General features: G+C 33.0%; 2 protein-coding genes and 1 pseudogene across 3 annotated transcripts; 1 reads left to right on the top strand and 2 right to left on the bottom strand.

Moving 5' to 3' along the window:
• Positions 1-1,805: 1,805 nt before the first annotated feature.
• Positions 1,806-5,896, bottom strand: LOC100792824 (sphingoid long-chain bases kinase 2, mitochondrial). 2 transcript variants are annotated; one of them, XM_003551626.5, is made up of 12 exons: positions 5,458-5,893; positions 4,897-4,973; positions 4,720-4,773; positions 4,576-4,635; positions 4,027-4,104; positions 3,846-3,892; positions 3,698-3,738; positions 3,464-3,548; positions 3,273-3,387; positions 3,051-3,173; positions 2,814-2,914; positions 1,806-2,200 (listed from the first exon to the last, which is right to left on the bottom strand). In XM_003551626.5, the coding sequence occupies exons 1-12, from the start codon at positions 5,591-5,593 to the stop codon at positions 2,068-2,070; spliced, it is 1,050 nt and encodes a 349-aa protein (XP_003551674.1). In that variant the 5' UTR covers positions 5,594-5,893; the 3' UTR covers positions 1,806-2,067. The 2 variants fall into 2 exon arrangements, with proteins under 2 accessions (XP_003551674.1, XP_040868073.1); XM_041012139.1 differs by lacking the exon at positions 1,806-2,200 and adding an exon at positions 2,207-2,694 and having other exon boundaries at positions 5,458-5,896.
• Positions 5,897-6,617: 721 nt separating this feature from the next.
• LOC100776510 (proline iminopeptidase-like) lies at positions 6,618-11,472 on the bottom strand. The gene is made up of 10 exons (NM_001255193.3): positions 11,188-11,472; positions 9,615-9,751; positions 9,346-9,519; positions 8,816-9,052; positions 8,622-8,722; positions 8,472-8,544; positions 8,314-8,382; positions 8,129-8,236; positions 7,278-7,403; positions 6,618-7,125 (listed from the first exon to the last, which is right to left on the bottom strand). The coding sequence occupies exons 1-10, from the start codon at positions 11,360-11,362 to the stop codon at positions 6,931-6,933; spliced, it is 1,395 nt and encodes a 464-aa protein (NP_001242122.2). The 5' UTR covers positions 11,363-11,472; the 3' UTR covers positions 6,618-6,930.
• A 2,510-nt stretch (positions 11,473-13,982) lies between these two features.
• LOC100792297 (3-methyl-2-oxobutanoate hydroxymethyltransferase 1, mitochondrial-like) lies at positions 13,983-18,289 on the top strand (annotated as a pseudogene).
• Positions 18,290-20,101: the final 1,812 nt, after the last annotated feature.

Here is a 20,101-nt window from a genome sequence, read left to right as displayed (position 1 = left end):
CAACACATGTTTTTGGTTGAAAACAACCATCTCCCATTGATCTCAGATCTTCTAATCTCCACGGCACCAATGTGATCTTGAAGCTCCGGAACCTTCCCTCGAACCCATTTGAAACCCACCAATCTGAAATATCCAAACACTCCATTTTCGACAAAAGCTCCAAACTTTTGCATCTTTCCAAATACCCACTTACGTTTTCAGCGTCCCCATCAATTGCAGCACTTCTGAAACACTAGAGCGGAAGAATACAGAGCAAGATCTTACCTTTGCACAAAAGGTTCTTCAAATGTGTGGCGTCGAGTTCCAAAGTGTGGTCACAGTCTTGAAGGGCGTTGTAAAAGTTTTTCAATTTGGACCTTGCTTTTGCGAGGTTGCATAGGGCTATGAAGAGTGATCTGCAGAGCTTTTGAAAGTGGTCGTCCTTGGTCGTGCGCATTTTGATAGGTGGCGTCGTGGTCGTCTTCCTCAGCGATGAAGATCACACGTGGGTGGCATCGTGGTCGCCATTTGGATGAAGCGTTTTTTCTTCTCGCGGCGGAGAATGTTTTAGACGGAGATGAAGTTGTTGTTGCGGAGGGTGTCGAGATCGCCGACTTAGTTGTCGGCGGCGAGGTCGGCGGCATAGCCATGGGCGATGCCATCCTTGGCTTAGGGATGGGTAGAAACCTAAAAGGGGTCGCAAAGCTGCTTGAACTTTTTGGTAGCATTTGATTTGGATTTGGAGATAATGATTTCGAAACTGAAACTGAAACTAAAACTAAAATTGGAATTCAAAAAAACTGAAACTTGTATTTAATTTATAATAATTTTAAAATTCAAAACAGAAAATCATCCCAAACTGGACCTAGGGTGATACAGGTTGAGCTTGTTGGGATATTGGAAAACTCAAATCCAAAACTTTAATTGGTTAAGCAACTGACAATAAGAGTAAATGAGAAACAACCAAAACTTTAATTCATATATATTCTTATAAATTATTTTCATTTTACTCATTTTCAATTAACGTGAGATTTTAAACTGACACATCAACTGTCTGTCTAGCATTGTTTAACATTGTCTAACATTGTCTGTCTCAAACGTGAGTTATCACATTAGCATACTCTATTACTATGTAAATCAATTGGCATAAGATTGTTCCAATGGTGATCTCAAATTCAAGTGATGGTAAGCTACAAGCAAAATTTGAAGGCTGAACAAGCAACACGGTTTGAAATGAAGGACTTGAGAAGTTGAAAACATATGAAGGAATTTTCATCTACTCGTAGACCTACTTCAGGAGATAAAAAAAAAAAAGCTAGGTTGCAAAGCTATTAGAGCATCCGTAGAACAATATCAAGGAATTGAAAATGATGAGGAAAAGTCCATAATTGTAGCATGATCAACAGCTCCGAACCTTCACCCTGACCCATCTTCATCAAGTTCAAGATCCTTCTAATGAGCATCCCCATGAGACGTTAAAAAGAAAACATAGGAAGCAATGTCCAGAAGTTCAGATTCAGAGTTATACCATGCTAACCAGCTTGAGAAGCCCATTGCTCGGAGGTTCAACATGTTCAGAGAAATTGCTGGTTGTGATTTTTCCACTTCAAAATCTTGTTTCTTCAAGTAATTAAAAAAAAAAAAAAAGAATTGATACACTGTTTCATAGTATTGACATTGAACTAGTTCTAAAGTTTTCTAAATCAACCAAATAATTACTTTCCTGCAATCAGATCCGAAGTCAAGAAATCATATTACAAGAGGTAGTAATTGGCATTGTCCTACAAGTGAGAAGTATAAAAATATTGATGACATGATAAACTTGATTGATTTTCTAATTTATACCTTTATTTAACATTCTATAACAGTAAAAACATTTTACAGTTGGAAAATAAATTATATGACAACACATTGGTGATTCAAAATTACAATTACTCTCCCTCAGGCCACAGCAAAAGATAGTAAGAAGCCTACTCCGATGCCTACACACTTTAAAACAAAAAATTATTTCTTCTACTAAATCTGGCAAATTACAAGGCATGAACAGCATCATCTCTATTTCACAGATTCTGTCCTTCTCCAGTTAAATCACAATATCATCTCAATAGCAGCAGGCACAACACTAATCTTTTTTGGAAGGAACCCCAAATGCTCCCCATCAGATTGAATATAAATACCACCACCCATGCCTGATATGTCCTCCACCTCAATAGAAAGTACACTACAATATAAAAAACACTCCGGATGAGTACCACCACAATGGCACAATCCTACGCTTCCATGAGCTGAAAAAGTTAGCACATTTGGTAAATTGTTTAAGGTGGCTACCAAATCCTGTTGCTAGATACTTACCTCCACATTTTTTTTAGTTGCAATTCAGTACAGTTAAGGCACATTCACATACAAAGTCGTATCCAACTAAAACAATTATACAGAATAATAAATCCAAGACAATTTTTGTCTGAATTGCAGCCAACTTAAAACTTGTCGATATACCAAACATGGATCATTCACAATATATTTCCTACTGACATTAATCCATGGAGACGACCTCACTGATGGGATAAGGTTTTTGATGTTGTTGCATCATTAAAATAAAAGTAGGTTATAGAGGATACTGAGAAGGTTTTGAGAACCACTTATATAATTGGGATCATAGTTAAGCAGGTGACTAGAAAGGAAGATAATTTACCTTACACTAACAATATTCAATCTCTATGTGTCATGTTCAGATTTGACAAAACCATGAAATCAAATTTCATTAGTCATCTAAACCTTATTAATGGAAGGTAAAATTAAGAATGGTAGATTGACTTCTTTGGAAAAGATTATACCTTCTATCAGATACATTTTTTACTGAGAGATGTGTCCCACTGTATAGCTTATGTAATTTCAAGACAAAATCATACCACTTGAAGTTCTGAAGAGTTACAACCTGCAGAATTTATGGGGAGAAAATGTACTTCAATGAATAAAAAAAAGATGACCAGGATTTAGGATGAGATTTAGCCAGTAAATTATTCAAAATAGATGATAATTTTCATCTTACATTTTACAGGAAGGTATTTTACCTCTAAATTTCTACTGAAAGGATCAGCATTTGGTGTAATTTTCATGCCACCACCAAAGTATTTTGCATTTCCAATGCAAAGGGCTGTCACTTGAGGACATGTCTCCCATGGACCATCATTGAACTGCATTTTTCAAGTAATAAAACAAGTGTGATACTTCTGGTGCACAAACATAGAACGTGAAAAAATTTAAATTATACAGGACCTCAAACTAACACTGACCCTGATTCTCATGTCCTGGTTTTGATGCCCAATGAAGGCTTGCAATGCACCAATGACATAGCACAGGTTGCCAAATCTCTTGTATCTAGAAGCATAAAAACCCGCCTTTGCACTCCTGTAAAATTAGGTCAAGCATGCTTTAGGTATGATCCATGTGTTACACTTATTCAGAAATTTCCAGTTAGCCTTACAAATGAATGTCGGCGACATTTATGAAGTAATGATGGTCGCAACTCTCTCCAGTGATAACACCGACATCTATCATTGATCTCAACCCTAAAGAAGACCTAAATTAGAATGTAATATGAGATAAACTAAAAGCACAAATGGAAACATAAGATTTGAGGCCAGCATCAACATGCTTGAGCTATCACATAGCTACAATAGAATAGTAAAGCAATTATAAATTAAGAAAAAGAAAAAACCTCTAGCAACACGTTCAATGGCCTCATGGGGATCATTTTTCCTGGAAAAGACTCAACAGATTTTTCCATTCACTTCAATTGTATAGAACTAATAAGCTCCATTTAAATAAGATGCGTAAGGATAATGAAGATACAAACAAAAACTAACCACCCAAATGTTCTTGCAAAATCAGAACCAGTTCCCAAGGGGATGAGCTGTACAAAGCCAGACCATAGTTATAATTTTCAATAAGCATTCAATTCAGGATATGTATTACAGATGACAAAATTTAAGATGTCAGGCATTGAATAAAAACTGAGAGTATTGCATTCTGGTGGCAAGTACTCACACCAAGAGCAGTTGAGTGTGTAGACTCTTTCACTTGACTAACAACAGGTTTTCCAGCCCAGAAAAACCCATTAACAACCTGCTTGTAATAAACGGAGGTGCATTAGGAGAACAATTAAGAAAGAATGTTGCAATTCATCGATAACTTTACTTGATATCAAATAAATGTGTTTTATACCTACTAAGGTCAGTCACGGGTAGGAAAGGTCTGGGCAGTTTGCAGTGTCCTAGGTTCTAACCTTGTTGCCACCATTATATACCAAAAATATAAATGTGTTTTATAACAAGGAAATGCTAGCAACATAATCTCTAACATACTCTTTCCACAACACTTTCTATTATTAAGTATGCTCTTAGCATTTCTTTTTATAGCAAACATAATAAAGGTAAGCTTGGTTGAACTTGAACCCTTTCTGATAAGGTAGATGCTACTCAAGAATTTTTCCCTTGGGAAATTTTTTATGTAGAAATTTAAGTAGCAATAAATCCATCAAATAACATCAACACTCCCAACAATAATTATTTTTTTTTTGAAAAGGGCAGTTTTCACCTCATGAAGAGTTCCATCTCCTCCAACAGCAATGACAGCATCAGCCCCCTCCCTTATAGCCTACATAGAACAAGGACAGCAATTCAACAACTCATTGGAATCAGCTGAGATAAAACCAACTTATCTCAAACACTCCAAACTAACCTCTCTTGTTATGTCAATAGCATGACAAGGACCCGACGTTATGGATTCACATATCTACCCAAAAACAAAAAAGATCATGAACTTGTGAATAAACACAACACACAAATCAAACGAATTAGCAGAATTCATCTCAAATACACAAACATACATAACACGGCAGCAACAAGACTCACTCACATTGCACTCTTTACCAAGACGAGACCGTAGATATGGAACTAACTTCCTCCATTCTTTACCTGTCCTCCCATTAGCACCTGGAACTCAAGTTTCTTGCTTCAAAATTTTGATAAATTCTTAAGTAGACACTACTTCACATATGCGCTCACATCACCAATTAACATGTGTAAAGTCATAAAAATCATGTGAGAAATGTAATTCCCTCTGAAGACGTTTTTTTTTTCAAACTAATTGTTGATTTTACTTGTAAACACCACAGCTATCCTTCAGAGAAAGAAATTCTGCTCAAGCCGAGGATTTAACATAGCTGCATATCTAGAATTTGAATTCGAGAACACTACTAGTTAAGCTCCAACAACCTCGTACCAGTTGATTTGAGTGCCAATTATGGTCCAATATTTCCAAAAATTAAACTTTATCCCCAAAGAAATAACGAGTAATTCTGCTTTTCTAGCTAAAACAAAAAATACCATAATATGTGCCTAAAATTCCGATACCCCACAATTTAATTCAGCTCAAAAACAATAAAAAAAAAAATCTTTCTATATTTTCTCAGCATACCTAGAGGGTTGACGACGAAAACGAGGTCCCTTTGGCGAGAAGAAGAGGAAGAACCAATGCGGTCAGGTGCCATGGGTTGAAGCTCTGATCTGATACATACGGTGTGAGCAACGTATATTACTCTTCCCAATGCCATGATGATGATGATGATGCTGGAAATAACTATGGCACGCAATCTTATGCTTAATTTGGGGAAAACAGAAAGAAAAGAACAAAAGAATTGTTGGTCCTATCTGCAGCAGAAGATATCACTCATCTTTGCGACTTGTTGCCATTTCATTTGCATCGCTCTGAGTCTGTAAAATTACTGTTACTCAACACTCCACTTCAATACTAATCCTCGTCGCAACTAACTCTATTAAATTATTAGTAATATTTCGTGTCTTTCTGCTGTGTAAATCGCTTTGGTGAGCTCGTTCTTGTGTTTTATTTTAGGGAAAGAATCAAAGCTAGAGTGTAAATATTCTCACACTGAAAATAAAAAGTTACAATTTTTTTTATAGAAAACAAGGTTATACAATGTGTGTGTAACACAGTCATCATTTTACACTCATCTAATATAATTCACCGTGATAATTAAATTCTTTTTTTATAAAACCTTAAAAATAATTTTTTATTGTTTTTTCTATAAAATTTTAATTTGCATACACTTAATTTTTTTTAACAATCTGTTAAGTAAAACTCATTTCAAATATATTTTTTTAAAGTAATTATATATTAAACTTTTAACTACATTTTAATTCAAATAATATATAAAGATAATAAATGAAAAATCTTGAAAAGAAAAAGTTAAAGTTAAATTATATTTTAGTAAAATGTTTAATTTTAGTTTTATATTTATTATTATAATTTAAATTATTTAACTACTAAAATAATAATTTTATATTTTTAATAAATACAAAAATTGAAAGTGTATGTAAAAAAACTTAGCACTAATATATATATATAACAGAAAAATTTAAGGTTTTTCCTTCCTTGCAGTCTTTATGCAAAATTTAAATGTGAGACTTTAGGCCAAAGACACAAACCCTCTGCCACTGGACAAAACTTAGTAGGATAGAAAGCTTGTAATGTTTTTTGAAAGAAAAAAAAATTATGAAGAATTCATTTAGGAAAAAAAAAACTATAAAGATGGGGGAGCAAATAAAAAAAAATAGCAATTTTTTTAAGAACCAAAAACTTTATTTAGGAAACGAATAATTCAAACAAGGCCAAACCTGACAGACATTTCAAGAAATACAAGCAAAATCTTACAATTTAAACATGAAGAATGGAAGATTCCCCCAACTTAGAAGAAAATAAAAGTTCACAATTCAAAGGCTAAGGAGGCAGATTAGAGATGTATAACATGTTTGGTTCTATAATCCAGATGTAGTTTTCCACGTTTACAGAGAAACTAAAAGTTATAGCTTCTATACCCTAGACCTTATTTCTTATTTTTCAACGAATTTCCAAACATGCATGTAATGGTGATCAAAATAGAGGTTTCCTTCCATTTAGCATCCCCAACAAATGATCAATAACTTTGCTCCCATCATCACGCAAGCCAGAATGCATGAACTCATTAGTTATCCATGGCCTAATCCCTGCTATTTGAGAAGCTGTTTCCATGGCCAGCTTAAAATTCACGTACAAGTCTTCATAGTAAACAGCTGCAGCAACAGGTACCTGCCAGCATTGGATCAAAGTTAACAAAAAACTCAAGAGACTCACCTTCATCTTGTCTCTTGATAAACATATTCAATTGTTAAGGTTGTATCAATCATAATTCTTGTCTTGCTAGGAATTTTGATGGTATAACGGATAACTGAGCAAACTACCTTATTGTTATTCAGAACCTGAACGTCATATAATGGGGGCCAATCCTTCTTCTCTGCCAATATATGAGCTGCATCTTTGAATGGTTTCAATGCATGAATCTCATCAAACATCCATGGGAAAATCATCTATAAAAGCAAGTGAACATGGTAAGAATCTTCTCCAGTTAATAGTAAAGAAAAGAAAATAAACAGATTAGCATTCAACTTAGTGGTTAATTACCTACATGGGAAATGCAATTTCATGCATAATGCTCCATATCCAAAGGGCATGCCAATTGTAACCAAATCTTTTCATTAAATGAGTGCATATATTGATAAACATTATAGATGTACAAGGTTTGAATTATTCACATCATACATCAATCAAGTTACTGAATTCTATGACTATGTTTGGATAAATTTCTCAATGATAGGAGAAGAAAGTAAGAAGGTAAAATGAGTTAAACTTTTCCCATAAGTTAAAATTAACTTATGCATAAGCTAATTTATACAAACTTTCTCATTTAACTTCTCCAAAAGTTAGATTTTAACTTATGCATGAGCTAATTTTAACCTATAGGAGAAACTTAATTCATTTTACCTTCTTATTTTCTTTTCTTTTCTTATAGGTTCTTATTGAGAAGCTTATCTAAATAAGACCTGTATTTGGATACAGGCAGCTATATATTCTTGTATTTTATTTTATTTTAACCAGGTATCAGTTTCCCCCCACTAGGATATGTGGAAGAACAAAAAAAAGAAACAATACTAAGCACAACAATGTTACTCTGAATAGCTTTAATGCAATATTTATGGCGTAATTTAAGATGTTTTGTGCAAAGTAAAGAAAAATGATATTCTTTACACCCTACCTCTCCTGTAAAAAGTACAGGTAGTCCTTCTCTGGCAGCTCTAATTGCATCAAACTTGTCTCCAACTGCAGTTCTTACACTATTAGCAGACCATTTATTAGCAGAACCCTACAGAGAGAATGAGGGACCAGAGTTGAAGAAGAACCATACAACATGAATAAACAAGGAACCAAAAAGAAATCTACCTGACAATAGATGGATTCATGTAGAAGAGCATAGAGTGGATTGGTATCAAAATTTAACCACTTCTCAAACTGCATAGAATGAAAATTGGCCCTTGATATTCAGAAGTAAACTTGAAATTCAGGATTCATAATCACCAAAAGGCAAACATTTTTCTTACAGAACTTAGGAAGTTGTAACTTATTCTCTTTGGTGCTCCCGGAACAAAAGTAGGATCCCACACGCTCTCAAACCTAGAAAGATTAGTTCAAAAAATTCAATAAATTTAATTCAAGATGATTCTAAAACACACAAGGTAATAATACATTACAAATAGTGCATGCTCTCGAAACCAGCTCTGGATCCTAAGCCAGATAGACCAAGAGTCTGCAGCCCTCTTGGGGTTAGGAAGCCACCAGATGGAAGAGCCACCTACACAAAGAGAGAAGGAGATAAGGATTTGACAGAACATAGCTCAGATTTTCATGTTTAACAACAATAAGAGGGCTGCAGACAGATAATCACCCCTCCTCCTTCTTGTTCAGCCAAATAATTAACAAGTTCTTGAACAATTTTAATATCTTGAGGGAACCTCTTGTAGTACTTCTCATTTTGAACTATAGCTTGCTCAAAGCCTGCTTTGTACACTGAATCTGCAGTACATCCACCTCCAATCGGAGGAATTCCTCCAGTTATAAGGACTTGCTTCAATCCTTTTGGTGCGAAACTCAAATACGTGACTGCACAAAATCCACCATAGCTCTACCACAAAAAAAAAAATAGAAAAAAAGAAACAGAATAAGAGTAAGCAAGCATGGAATTCCAAGGCTATATTGGTTTCAAAGGTTACAAAGGCATTCTAACCAAAGCTCCTAAACCAATAAAGCATCAGACAATGCCTACAGCAGGACTCATACAAATATCAATGTTAAAATTTCAAGGAGACAGGGAAAGAAAGCAAAGGAAGAAGAAGTTACAGATTGTAAAGCCAGACTGGTTAGTCATCAAAATCAGCAACTCATATGAATACCTATCAAAAACAATAACTTGAATACCTGACCCAATATTGTCCAAGGACCAGCATCAGGAACAAGGCGAACTCGAATAAACTCTGCATCGTTTACTATATTATCAGCTCGGAAATATTTTAAAAAGTCAGCTAATTCATCAGCAGACTTGAATTGTGACATTGATGACACAGTCAAGGGAGTTGATAAGCCTGTTCCTCGCTGTAGAAATGTACAAAAGTAAGAGAACAGATAATACAAAAAAAAGTTGTAGCAATATCACAAAGATAATGACATAAATGCCTAGCGAATCATGCCTGATCCATTAAGATGAGACGGAATTCTTCACAAACTTTTTTAGTCCATCCACTGGATTCAGTAGGACGCCGGCACTCAAACCCAGGTCCACCTTGCAAATATAATAAGTATGGCAAGTTTTGCTCTTCTTTCCCAACTGCAACAAAATTACAAAGTTTTGAAGGAAAATTTGCCACAGTGGTGAGGGGGGTGATGTACAAGTCTAAGCATGAACACCCATCAAATAAGCAATATGTAAAATGAAAATTTATCACAAAACAAAAAAAAAAAATCTGGGATCAAAACTTTGTTGAAGAGTGACTAATTAAAACATAAAACAATATGAACAGAATATTTAGGCTTCTGGACATGAGGTATGCAGTGCTGCTCTAGTTGCCAACATAATCGCCACTAGAATATAGATATACTAAGGGTGTGTTGATTTCTATTTTCAAAAACTTTTTAGTTTTAAAAAAATAAAACAAAGGAAACAGACAGCCACACTAACTCATGCCTCAGCACTTACTGCACCAACCCAGATGATGCACACCCTTGAGCTAGGACCACAAAACTGAAGAGGATGAGAAACCATCTCTCAACTATTTCTGTTTTTTGGTTGTTAAAATACTTGTTTTGGAAACAATTATCAAAGAAGATTTTGGATGAGAAATTGATTGTTGATTAGCATGAAATTATTTTAAACAAACCCTAAGTCTCCACTAAAACACAGAGCACCCAATCATGAAATCATTGAAATGTATGATTTGCCCCCTACATGACAACCATGTTCCTGACTGAAACATAACAGTTGTACCTTTAGAAAACAAATAATTGTCCAATGCCAATACATAAATACCAGCAATTCCATGTAAAGCTTTCTTGATTATCCAAATAAATCCATGTCAACTTCCTCTCCTGTTCTCTTCCCAAGCACATCATCCCATTTACATAGTAATAGGTCTTATCTCTCTTCCTTGAAAGGAACACGATCTCATTTCCAATGACATGTGCCCTCATCCCTCGAGGAAAAAGTCTTGATCTCGAGGAATTGTAAACAAACACAAAACACTTTATGGTACTACTCAAGTCCTTGTTTTTAATTTCTAAAGCTCAAGTAGGTTCCACTTCCACATTTAAAAAATGAAGCAGTATCTATCACCTTTCATTTTCTATTCCCTATTTTTCAATCCAAACAATGGACCTTAAACTCATTCCCCTCCATCAATCCAAACACAGCCTAAAACGGACTCAAAACTATTATATGATCTAAAATGCCACCATTAGATTCTGCCCCCAGATACCCCATTGACAAAATATTCACTATAATAACTCAAAAAACCCAAACCTATTTACACTATCACAAAAACCCCATCCTGGGTTTTCCTTCACTTCAGACAGTGACTCATTAGCCACCATCAAAATTCCATTTTTTACCCCACAAATTAAAACGTTTAAAACCAAAAAAATAAAACTTTTTGTTATCACTCAACCTCCATGCAAAAAGGAAATCAAGGGCAACGAAGAAACAATTAATGCAATCAATCAAACCAAAAGAAAACGATTGAAAACATAGTCGACTTTGACTAATGTTACCTGCAACGACTTCACGTGCAAAAACGGTGATCTTGGGAGAAGAATGGAGTCCCCGACAGTGATCGAGAGGGACCTTGAAGCGATGATCGCGCAACCGGAGATCCGGCACGGAGTACCAGTCTCCAGTGACGTGCTCCGGCGAGGAGTCGCCGGCGGCGAGGCCTTCTCCGTTCATTGGGGGGAGAGAGCTCCAGCGAGAATGCGAGATGAAACGGTTGGAAACAGAATAGGGTTTCGTGAAGTGAGATAGTGAAGAGAAAGCGCGAGAATAATGATGAATATTATGATTGTAATGAAGCAATGTTCTCAGAAAACGTGGTGGTGGCGCGTGGAGTAACAGCATTGTAGTGTGGCGAGTGGGACGAAGTGAGGGTAAGCGAGAGTGGATAAAATCAGAACGGCTTTTCTAACTTTGACTGAATTGTTTGGACGGCTTTGATTTGGTTTCAGAGAAACAAAGTTTATCTAAGCCGTTTATTACTCACTGACTCTTGTTTATGCGTTTTTTTTTTTACAAACATTGTTTGAGTTTTTATGTTACATACTAAATTAAATTATTTTTTACCTTTTTAATCAATATTCTAATTAAATAAGAAATTTAGTATCCTTAATTACTTTAATTATTATTTTCTAATCAGAATTAAGTATAATCACATATTTACGCACCATTATTCAAATGATATTTTATTAATTAATTTGATTTTTAAGATTTGTCAAAATATTTTTTTTACTATTCAATAATATTTGGTAAATAAATATATTTTAATAGCGGGTAGTGTTTTGTGAAAGATTATTTCAAGTAGCATTTTGGCTTCTTATATTTTACTTTTTCATTTTAAATATTTATTAAATTTACTTTAGTTTTATCATTTCTTTTTTAGATTTTTTTATATGAAATTATTTATTTTAAGTATTATAATGTGTATATTATTTATTTTATTGTTTTAGCATTATATTTCAAGCTATTGATAATGGATTAGGATGACAAACTAATATGCAATAGCATTTAGAAGTACACAACGGCATCTTCGACAACATGCTCATGAACCGCTGTCGAAAGTCGTCTCAGTGCTTTAGTACATCGTCACTAAGCACCTCTGGTGACGACCCTAAAGGTTAATTACTAAAACAGCGGGGCTCTCAATGACATCTATACTCCAATTCAACAAACATCTTCATTTTCTTTCCCAAATGGTGCAAATGACAACAATCATGGGTTTTTATTGGATCGCATCTATACTTTCATTGTTTTTCTGTCTTCTAATTTTAGCAAAATTTTCTCAAGTTCTTTATATGAATTATGTGACTAAGAGAAGAGTGTGACTGAGGAGGATCCAAATTGACAAAAATAAAGAGAGAATTTTCAAATTGGAAATATTCAATTGTATCTCTCTAAAAAATTTAGTCATTATAAAATTTTTAATATATTTTTAGTCTATATAAAATTAAAATATATTATTATTTGACTTGAAATGATTCCATATATCATGTAAAAACAAATATTTTTAAATATACAAGTAAAAATATATATTTTAATCATTTAAAATTTTGATCTTTATTGATCATTCAAACAAACAAAAGGCTAGATTCACCTGTGAAAAATAATAATTGTTAATTTTTTTACAATCATATCCAATAGGTAAATAGGAAGGGTAAGTATCGCTTTCCTATATTAGTAATTTTTACCTAAATATTAACTTAGGCTAACTAATATCACAAGAAAGTGATAAAAACATGAACTTTAATTGATTTTGAGTAAGTTGAAAACAGGTGTGTAGTAACAAAGTTAAAGAGACTATTTTGTGATTTTTGAGTAAAAACAAGGTTTGAACAAGAAAGAGGGGGTTGGGGGTTAAATAACAAAGATTTGTGTAGGTGTTAGGTTTCACCAAACTTCACTCTCTTCTTGTTTGAAGGCACAATACATGTATACGTCGAATCAATGCTAAAATCAGTCAATACATGCTTTCTTAGTCCTAATCCCTTAGATGAAAAGTGTCTTAGTTTCATTATTAATTTCTAATGCCTCAAGCTACTTACTAAAGGAACTAGCTTTAAATTTAGTGACTCAAGATAATCAATGAATTGAGCTTCATTCTTAGATACAAAATTCATTGAGTATTTTTCTTTCGGTCAAGATTATGAAAGAATTTTCCAACAACAATCAAATCCAAAAAATATGTCATGGCTGATCAAATCAAAACAAACATTAAGCAAAAAAGTAAGATATTAACATTAATACATTGAATATATATATATATATATATATATATCAAAGTGAGAGTATGCGGATACACCTACCGCCATAAATGACGGTCAACCCTATTTATACAAGAGCAAAAGTTGTATTTTAAGTGACTTTTAGTTAAACTCAAAATTTCTAAGCTCCAAAATTTAGCTGAACATCGAAGAATTCATTTTTCTTGCTATCAAATTTTAGCTCCCGTTCCACTTTTAAGCTCAGCTACATCAAAGTTTGCTTTTTCTTCAAAAAATAAATAACTCTATAGCTTTTCCACTTCACTTCTACAAAAAATATTAGATACAACCCAAAAAACTAAATCTTTACTAAAATTTAATATTTACCAAACTAAGATGAAAATGAATAAAATATCACTCTAAAATTAGGTAAAATTAGATTGATTACCTTATGAAACATGTGAAATTTAAGTAATTAAGGCATTTATCAATAACCAACCCATGCACCCATATGTTCACCGAATACCTGAAAAGTGAAGCCAAGTTCTCCACAAAATCACAGCATCACACTCATTTCCAATTCTGTGTTTCCCACAATGCATTTCCTAGTAGCACTTTCAAGAGCTTCTTCCACTGTAACCAACCACTGTCTGTGTCACCTCCGCAACACGTGCAACGTTGTGGCAGAGAAGTTGACGCTGACCCGGTTGAAGCAGAAGCACTGCAAGCGTGAACCCATCTCCGCGGTCTCCACCCATGACTAAGCTTTGGCGGTGTATGTCGACATGGCAGACATAGACGTCTGTCATGTCGAAAATTCCGCGTCCATGCATCACCATGGACGCGACACCACCATCCTATCACCCTTGAACAAATGCTTGCTCATTGTCGTGCCGTTGCTCGTGGCGCCAAGAGGCCTCTTCTCGTTGGAGACTTGCCATTTGGAACCTATGAATCCAATTCCAGTAAGGTATACTTTTTATAAATATATATATAAACAATTTTAAAAATATTTTACAGTATAAAAATTAGAGTATATATTACTATATTAAACTCTAAAAAAATAAATGACTTTTATATAAAATTAGAGTATATATAAATGACTTTTCTATTTAGAGAATTTAATTTTCATAAATTAATAGTAATGTAAAACTTTTTATACTATAAACTAATAGTGATTTTTAAAATAATTATGTGTGAATTTAAGTTTTATATGTTGTTCCTCTAAAACAAAGTATTATATGTTGTTAATGTGATTTATATTACCCACTAATCAGAAATTATGTTAATTATAACTTGTAAGTTAATTATTTAAAGATAAAAGGGTTATATAATGATAATGTAAAGAATTTTATATAGTCGTCCAATGATAATTTATCATCCAAGATAAATTTATTAACTTTTAAAATAATTATTTTAAAATAATTCAAATAGTATTATAAGATTAATATAAAACTATTTTATACCATCAATCATAACGATAAAACTCTTGTTTACAAGTAAAATAACCTCAAGATGATAAAACTTTCAAAGTTTCAATAGATTTTAATTAAATTTTTTAAAAAAATGCTCGATAGTTAAAAAAATTACGGTACAAATTCAATAGGAAGCATGTGTGTTGACATTTTATTAGGTAAATATAAGGTACATGAAAATAAGATTCTTTTGAAATACTGTATGTTAATAAAATTATTTTTTTTATTATTGTCTTCCGGTTGTTGGATAGAAGAAGAGATAAAATTTGGTTGTTTTGGCCATTGCAGCGTCTCAAGCTTAAACTGTGAGTTAAAATTGTGATGTTATGTTTCTAACATGTACTCATAGTACAAGAGTTCTTTGAATATACATTTTACTGAGATGGTGAAGGTCCAACTCTAAATCATTTGATCATATTGAGGCTATGAAAAAACCTTTTGAAAAACTTAGATGAAAACATGAATAATTTTACGTCGATGAGATGTATGATTCGGTCCAGAGTCTAATATTTGGCTAGCTTTATCTACGTCTTACCTTTCTTACCTAAGAATAATTCCAATCATTTTCCTTTTCTGGTCAATTTTGATGTTTTTTTCAATATTCTTTTTAAACAAAATGGACTGAAATGGCACTTGTATTGAAAGAATTTGGTCTCTAATTAACCAATGAGGTATGGTTTGAGTTGACAAACGAAGTTGCACGATAGCACGAGGACGGACTTTATCTCATGTTGAGTTCAAAAGTTGCAAGAGCCAAGAGCTACTATATTTTTAAAGAGAAATTTTGTTCTTATTTATATTTCTTATAATTTTTTCCACTAAAAAATATTTCCTATAATTTTTCTACGATTCAAAAAAATAAATTAAAAAGAGTAAAAAGAGAGTTTGAGGTCAAGCTTCACTTCTTAACGATAAATAGGATTTTCACAATCCCACTGTTTTTTTTTTAACCTTTAAAAGAAAGTACAGGGGGTGGTATGGTGTAAAAACATATACAAGGTATATTATTTAGGAATGAAAAAATTTAATACTATATCTAATATTATATATGATTATTTTTATCTTTTATTTATTATTTTTATACACATATTTTAAAAATAATAAGAAAGAGAATTTTACCGTACATAATAGCAGTTGTACCTAAGCCGATCAGCATTGTCTCAATACACGTAGTTTATATAAAAAACAATAATGATACATATTTTAAAAATATACTTCAAAATCAAAGAGAACAACTAAGTTCTATCTTATAGTCAACGAAACATTTTTCAAAGTATATATAATGAGGGAAATATTCTTGAAGTTGAAAATTCTCGCGTGCTCTTTGGAGTTAAGCATTTATTTATGTTTTTTCTTTTATTTTAAGAAAATCATTTTGTTACTACTTAGTACTCACTAGGATTGAAATATGAAGGAAAATGTTTGGAAAAACACGGACAAGTATTTCAGTATGAAACGTTGTTCAGGTGTGTGCAGTGGTTTTAAAATTTTCTATTTGATTGTAAGTTGTAGGCAGTTGATACAGTAGTTAGGATGTTAAAGGAAGGAAACATGGATGCCATAAAATTAGAAGGAGGGTCAATTTCAAGGGTTGTTGCAGCAAAAGCCATTGTTGAAGCTGGAATAGCAGTCATGGGACGTGTGGGACTTACTCCTCAGGCCATTAGTGTTTTGGGGGCATTTAGACCTCAAGGAAGAACTGTTGCTAGTGCTATCAAGGTCTATCTAATTAACTAATATATGACTTAAATATGTTTTTGTTCTCAAATTTATGTTATTGTTATTTTTTATTCTTTAAATTTAAATGTTTTATTAGTCTCTTAATCTTAAAAATTATTCTTTTTAGTCATTTTCGTGTATCTAAATCTGTTACAAATTGTAAGTTCAAATCACCAAAAATCAATTAAGAGGAACTAAAAAGAATAATTTTTGAAATTGAGAGACTGAAAAATAAAATTTAAATTTAGGGGACTAAAAACAATGATACCCAAATTTTAAGGACAAGAAATATATTTAAGCGTTAATATCCAGTAAATTGGCATTTGCAGGATTTTATTGTCATCCTAATAAGAATAAGTCTATGAAGGTTGTGGAGATGGCATTGGCTTTGCAGGAAGCTGGGTGCTTTTCTGTTGTTGTAGAGTGTGTGCCTGCACCTGTGGCTGCTGCTGCTACAGCAGCACTTCAGATTCCAACAATTGGAATTGGGGCTGATCCATTTTGCAGTGGGCAGGTAAGTTGGTCATGCTGGCCTTTTATCTAATACTATGATATGCTTGAGAACTTTAGTAAGAGTAGAGTGGCCGAGACTAGCACCACTATTTTTGTGTAGTTAAAAACAAGACTATTACTACATTTTGAGGCATTTATTCTTCATCCAATTGAAAGTATGTTTCATGGTAAATTGTTGTCTTAACTACATGTTGTCTTCATTTTCATGTGTATGTATATGTAGATATATATGGAATTGGAGATGTTTAGATGGTCTTAATTACTATTAGACTGTATGTGTTTTCGAATTTGATCAACCCTAAATTGATTTGAGAATATTAAAGAAAGTGTTATTTATTGGTGAAATTTCACTCCTTTTGGGGATGAGAACTAGGGGATTTTTTCTGTTTTTGAGAGACTTTATGATTTCGTAAGCATATGGTGTGGTTTTATTGAAGGATGGATTACATGATTTTCATCTCTGTAATTTGTTATGATCTCTCTGCCACTGAGATGAATTGTTGCTTTATGAGCAAATGACTCACTTGGATGATTTATCCCTGCTTGTAATTTGCAATGATTGATCTTCAATTCATTTTTTTCTTTCCTTTTTTACCTTGTTATTTAAATGGAGCATGTTTGTTACCGTTACAATGATTATTGTAGGAGAATAACTTGATAACCTTTTTCCTCTTGTTTCACTTCAAGAAATTTTCATTTATATAAATAACCAACCTAGACATATTTTCTGAACTAATTTCGTTCGGTTATGTACAAGTTAGAACAATTTACAGCTCAGTATCTCACTAATATTATGGCATATGTTAATTAATCATAATCTTTTGCTTTTTATTTATGAATTCTAATTTATTGTTCATGCAGGTGCTACTTTTCCACGATCTGCTTGGTATGCTGCAACATCCTCATGCTAAAGTATTTCTTGAAATTTTTACTTTTAGTTTTTATGTGTCCTCTTATAGGATTCTTTGGTAAAGTTAAGACTCCATCTTTTGCATACTCCAAAATTTTGTAAGCAGTATGCCTGTGTTGGAAATGTAATTAATAAAGCCTTATTAGAGTATAAGGAAGATGTGATAAATGGTTCATTTCGATTGGGTTTGGACAAGGCAGCATCTGCAGCATTTGAAGCAGTCCAAACTATGGATACTTCCAAATCAAACGGTGAAGGACAACAAAGGACTAAAACAACATTTTAGTCCCTAAAAAATTTGAGGCCAATCACATATTAGTCCTGAAAGATGAAATTGTTGATCACTTTAATCCTTTTCAGGGAATAAATTAGTATTAAAAAGGGATTAAGTTGCCTGATTTTTTCATCTTTCAGGAAGAAAAATGATGATTTTTATCTTTCAAAAAATAATATGAAGGATCTCAAAATTTCAAAGATCAAAAATTCAAAATGGTGTTTTACTTCCAACAAATTGAATAATTTAATAAAGCAACAGGTGTCGCTAACAGGTGACAAAGTTTCTGTCTACAAAGTGAAATAATCTGTATTGTGTTGCTGTACTCTAATTCTGGCTTATCCAATGTTTCTATCAATAAAAGTATAAAAACGTGCTACCAACTTGTGTCTTTTCAACTCCTCTATCGCTTCAAATCGTGCAAATCATATTTGTTAAGAGGGAGTCATGCATGATGAATAATTACAGTGAAGGACATTGCATTGCCATTAGTGAAACAATTTGCCAGCCAGGTACCTTGAGAGAGAGAGTAAACAGAACCATACCAGAAAACGTGTGTCATAATTACATTAGAGACTTAATAATTATACAATGAACATAATAAACATAACCAAATAATATAATATTTACATGATATATTGAACCTAGACACGTGTATCCAACTCAAACATAATGCATGTTTCAGACCAAGGTCGATTACATTTAGGTTGAGTGTATAATTTTGTTATGTGTTGTGTTCATTTAAAAGCTTATCCTTGATGTGCTCTTAAATGCGCATGAATAAGGTCAACTTTTGAGGCCATGATTCTTTACCACCGATGCTTGTGGAAGGTGAATTGGTGACACAGTTCTGTCTAGTAATTAAAGTTGGATTTGCCCACCACAAGATCCTTCCTAAAGTTTGTAAAGTTCTCAAGGTATGACAACATTGTGAGGTTGAACCATAGGATGTACCTAATTGAGTAATAACCATAAATAATCCACTAAGAAACCTTACCCTTATGATCTATTCTCTTTTATAGGAAAAAAGGGTATATTTCTTTCTTTTTTAATTGCAATATATAAAGTTTATGAACTCGGGATTCTTACAGTACACTTCAAATTTGGCTTTTAAATTGTATGTAATTAGTTTATCAGTTATATTGTTAAGCTGTGTCCTACAAAAATCATAAATTTCCGGCAAGTAAAAGGCATGATGATGATGATGTTCTAGGTAAATTCTTTGCTCCATTACCGACAGAGTTCCCAACATTCCATATATAACTTTAGATTTCAATATTTTGAAAACCGTTTATAAGTAACTCCCACCAAGCTTTTCAAATGGAGTGATGGATGGATTAGAACTTCCATGTTGATTTCTAAATAGGGGAACCAAGTGTTTCTGCTTCATGTGCTTAAAAAAGAAAACGAATTTATGCTATCCAATTTTTTTTCCAACTACATTAGTACCTGAAGGATAAGTATCGTTATTCATGACATAGTATTGGGCGTACCACTGTCAACTTCATTGGTTTACAATTTGTAAAATGCTTGGTGAACAATCAACTTAACATTTTCACCCTCACACGGCTCCTAGAAAAATTCTTGCTTTAATTGCATATATACATCACCAAATTCGACTAAGTCAGTTCACTTTCCTTCCAATTGTATGAAAGGATTCTTTTTCTATGGTTAGTAATGGCAATTTCAAAATCCTTTAAAATGTAAATCGTGTGGTTTATTTGAAATGAATACTTCTATTATTTGAAATGTCCAAATAAAAAGAATACTTTGAAATGTCATGGTGTCAAGCAAGATTTTGACTTGACATTTATCTTACACATG

Source organism: Glycine max, chromosome 18 (assembly GCF_000004515.6).
Source record: "Glycine max cultivar Williams 82 chromosome 18, Glycine_max_v4.0, whole genome shotgun sequence".
NCBI lineage: Eukaryota > Viridiplantae > Streptophyta > Magnoliopsida > Fabales > Fabaceae > Glycine > Glycine max.
The sequence above is the reverse complement of the archived record's forward strand: the minus strand, read 5'-3'. Positions and strand labels throughout refer to the sequence as shown.

What these genes read in the sequence shown, in the direction of transcription:
- LOC100792824 (XM_003551626.5), bottom strand. Translation starts at nt 5,593, where the DNA reads ATGGCATTGGGAAGAGTAATATACGTTGCTCACACCGTATGTATCAGA. An exon ending in TTTCGTCGTCAACCCTCTAG is followed by an intron (nt 4,974 to 5,457) that starts GTATGCTGAGAA and finishes CTTGAGTTCCAG; the next exon opens with GTGCTAATGGGAGGACAGGT. An exon ending in AAAAATGTATCTGATAGAAG is followed by an intron (nt 2,201 to 2,813) that starts GTATAATCTTTT and finishes TTTATATTGTAG; the next exon opens with TGTACTTTCTATTGAGGTGG.
- LOC100776510 (NM_001255193.3), bottom strand. Translation starts at nt 11,362, where the DNA reads ATGAACGGAGAAGGCCTCGCCGCCGGCGACTCCTCGCCGGAGCACGTC. An exon ending in TGCACGTGAAGTCGTTGCAG is followed by an intron (nt 9,752 to 11,187) that starts GTAACATTAGTC and finishes ATTTTGTTGCAG; the next exon opens with TTGGGAAAGAAGAGCAAAAC. An exon ending in TTCGAGAGCATGCACTATTT is followed by an intron (nt 8,545 to 8,621) that starts GTAATGTATTAT and finishes TAATCTTTCTAG; the next exon opens with GTTTGAGAGCGTGTGGGATC.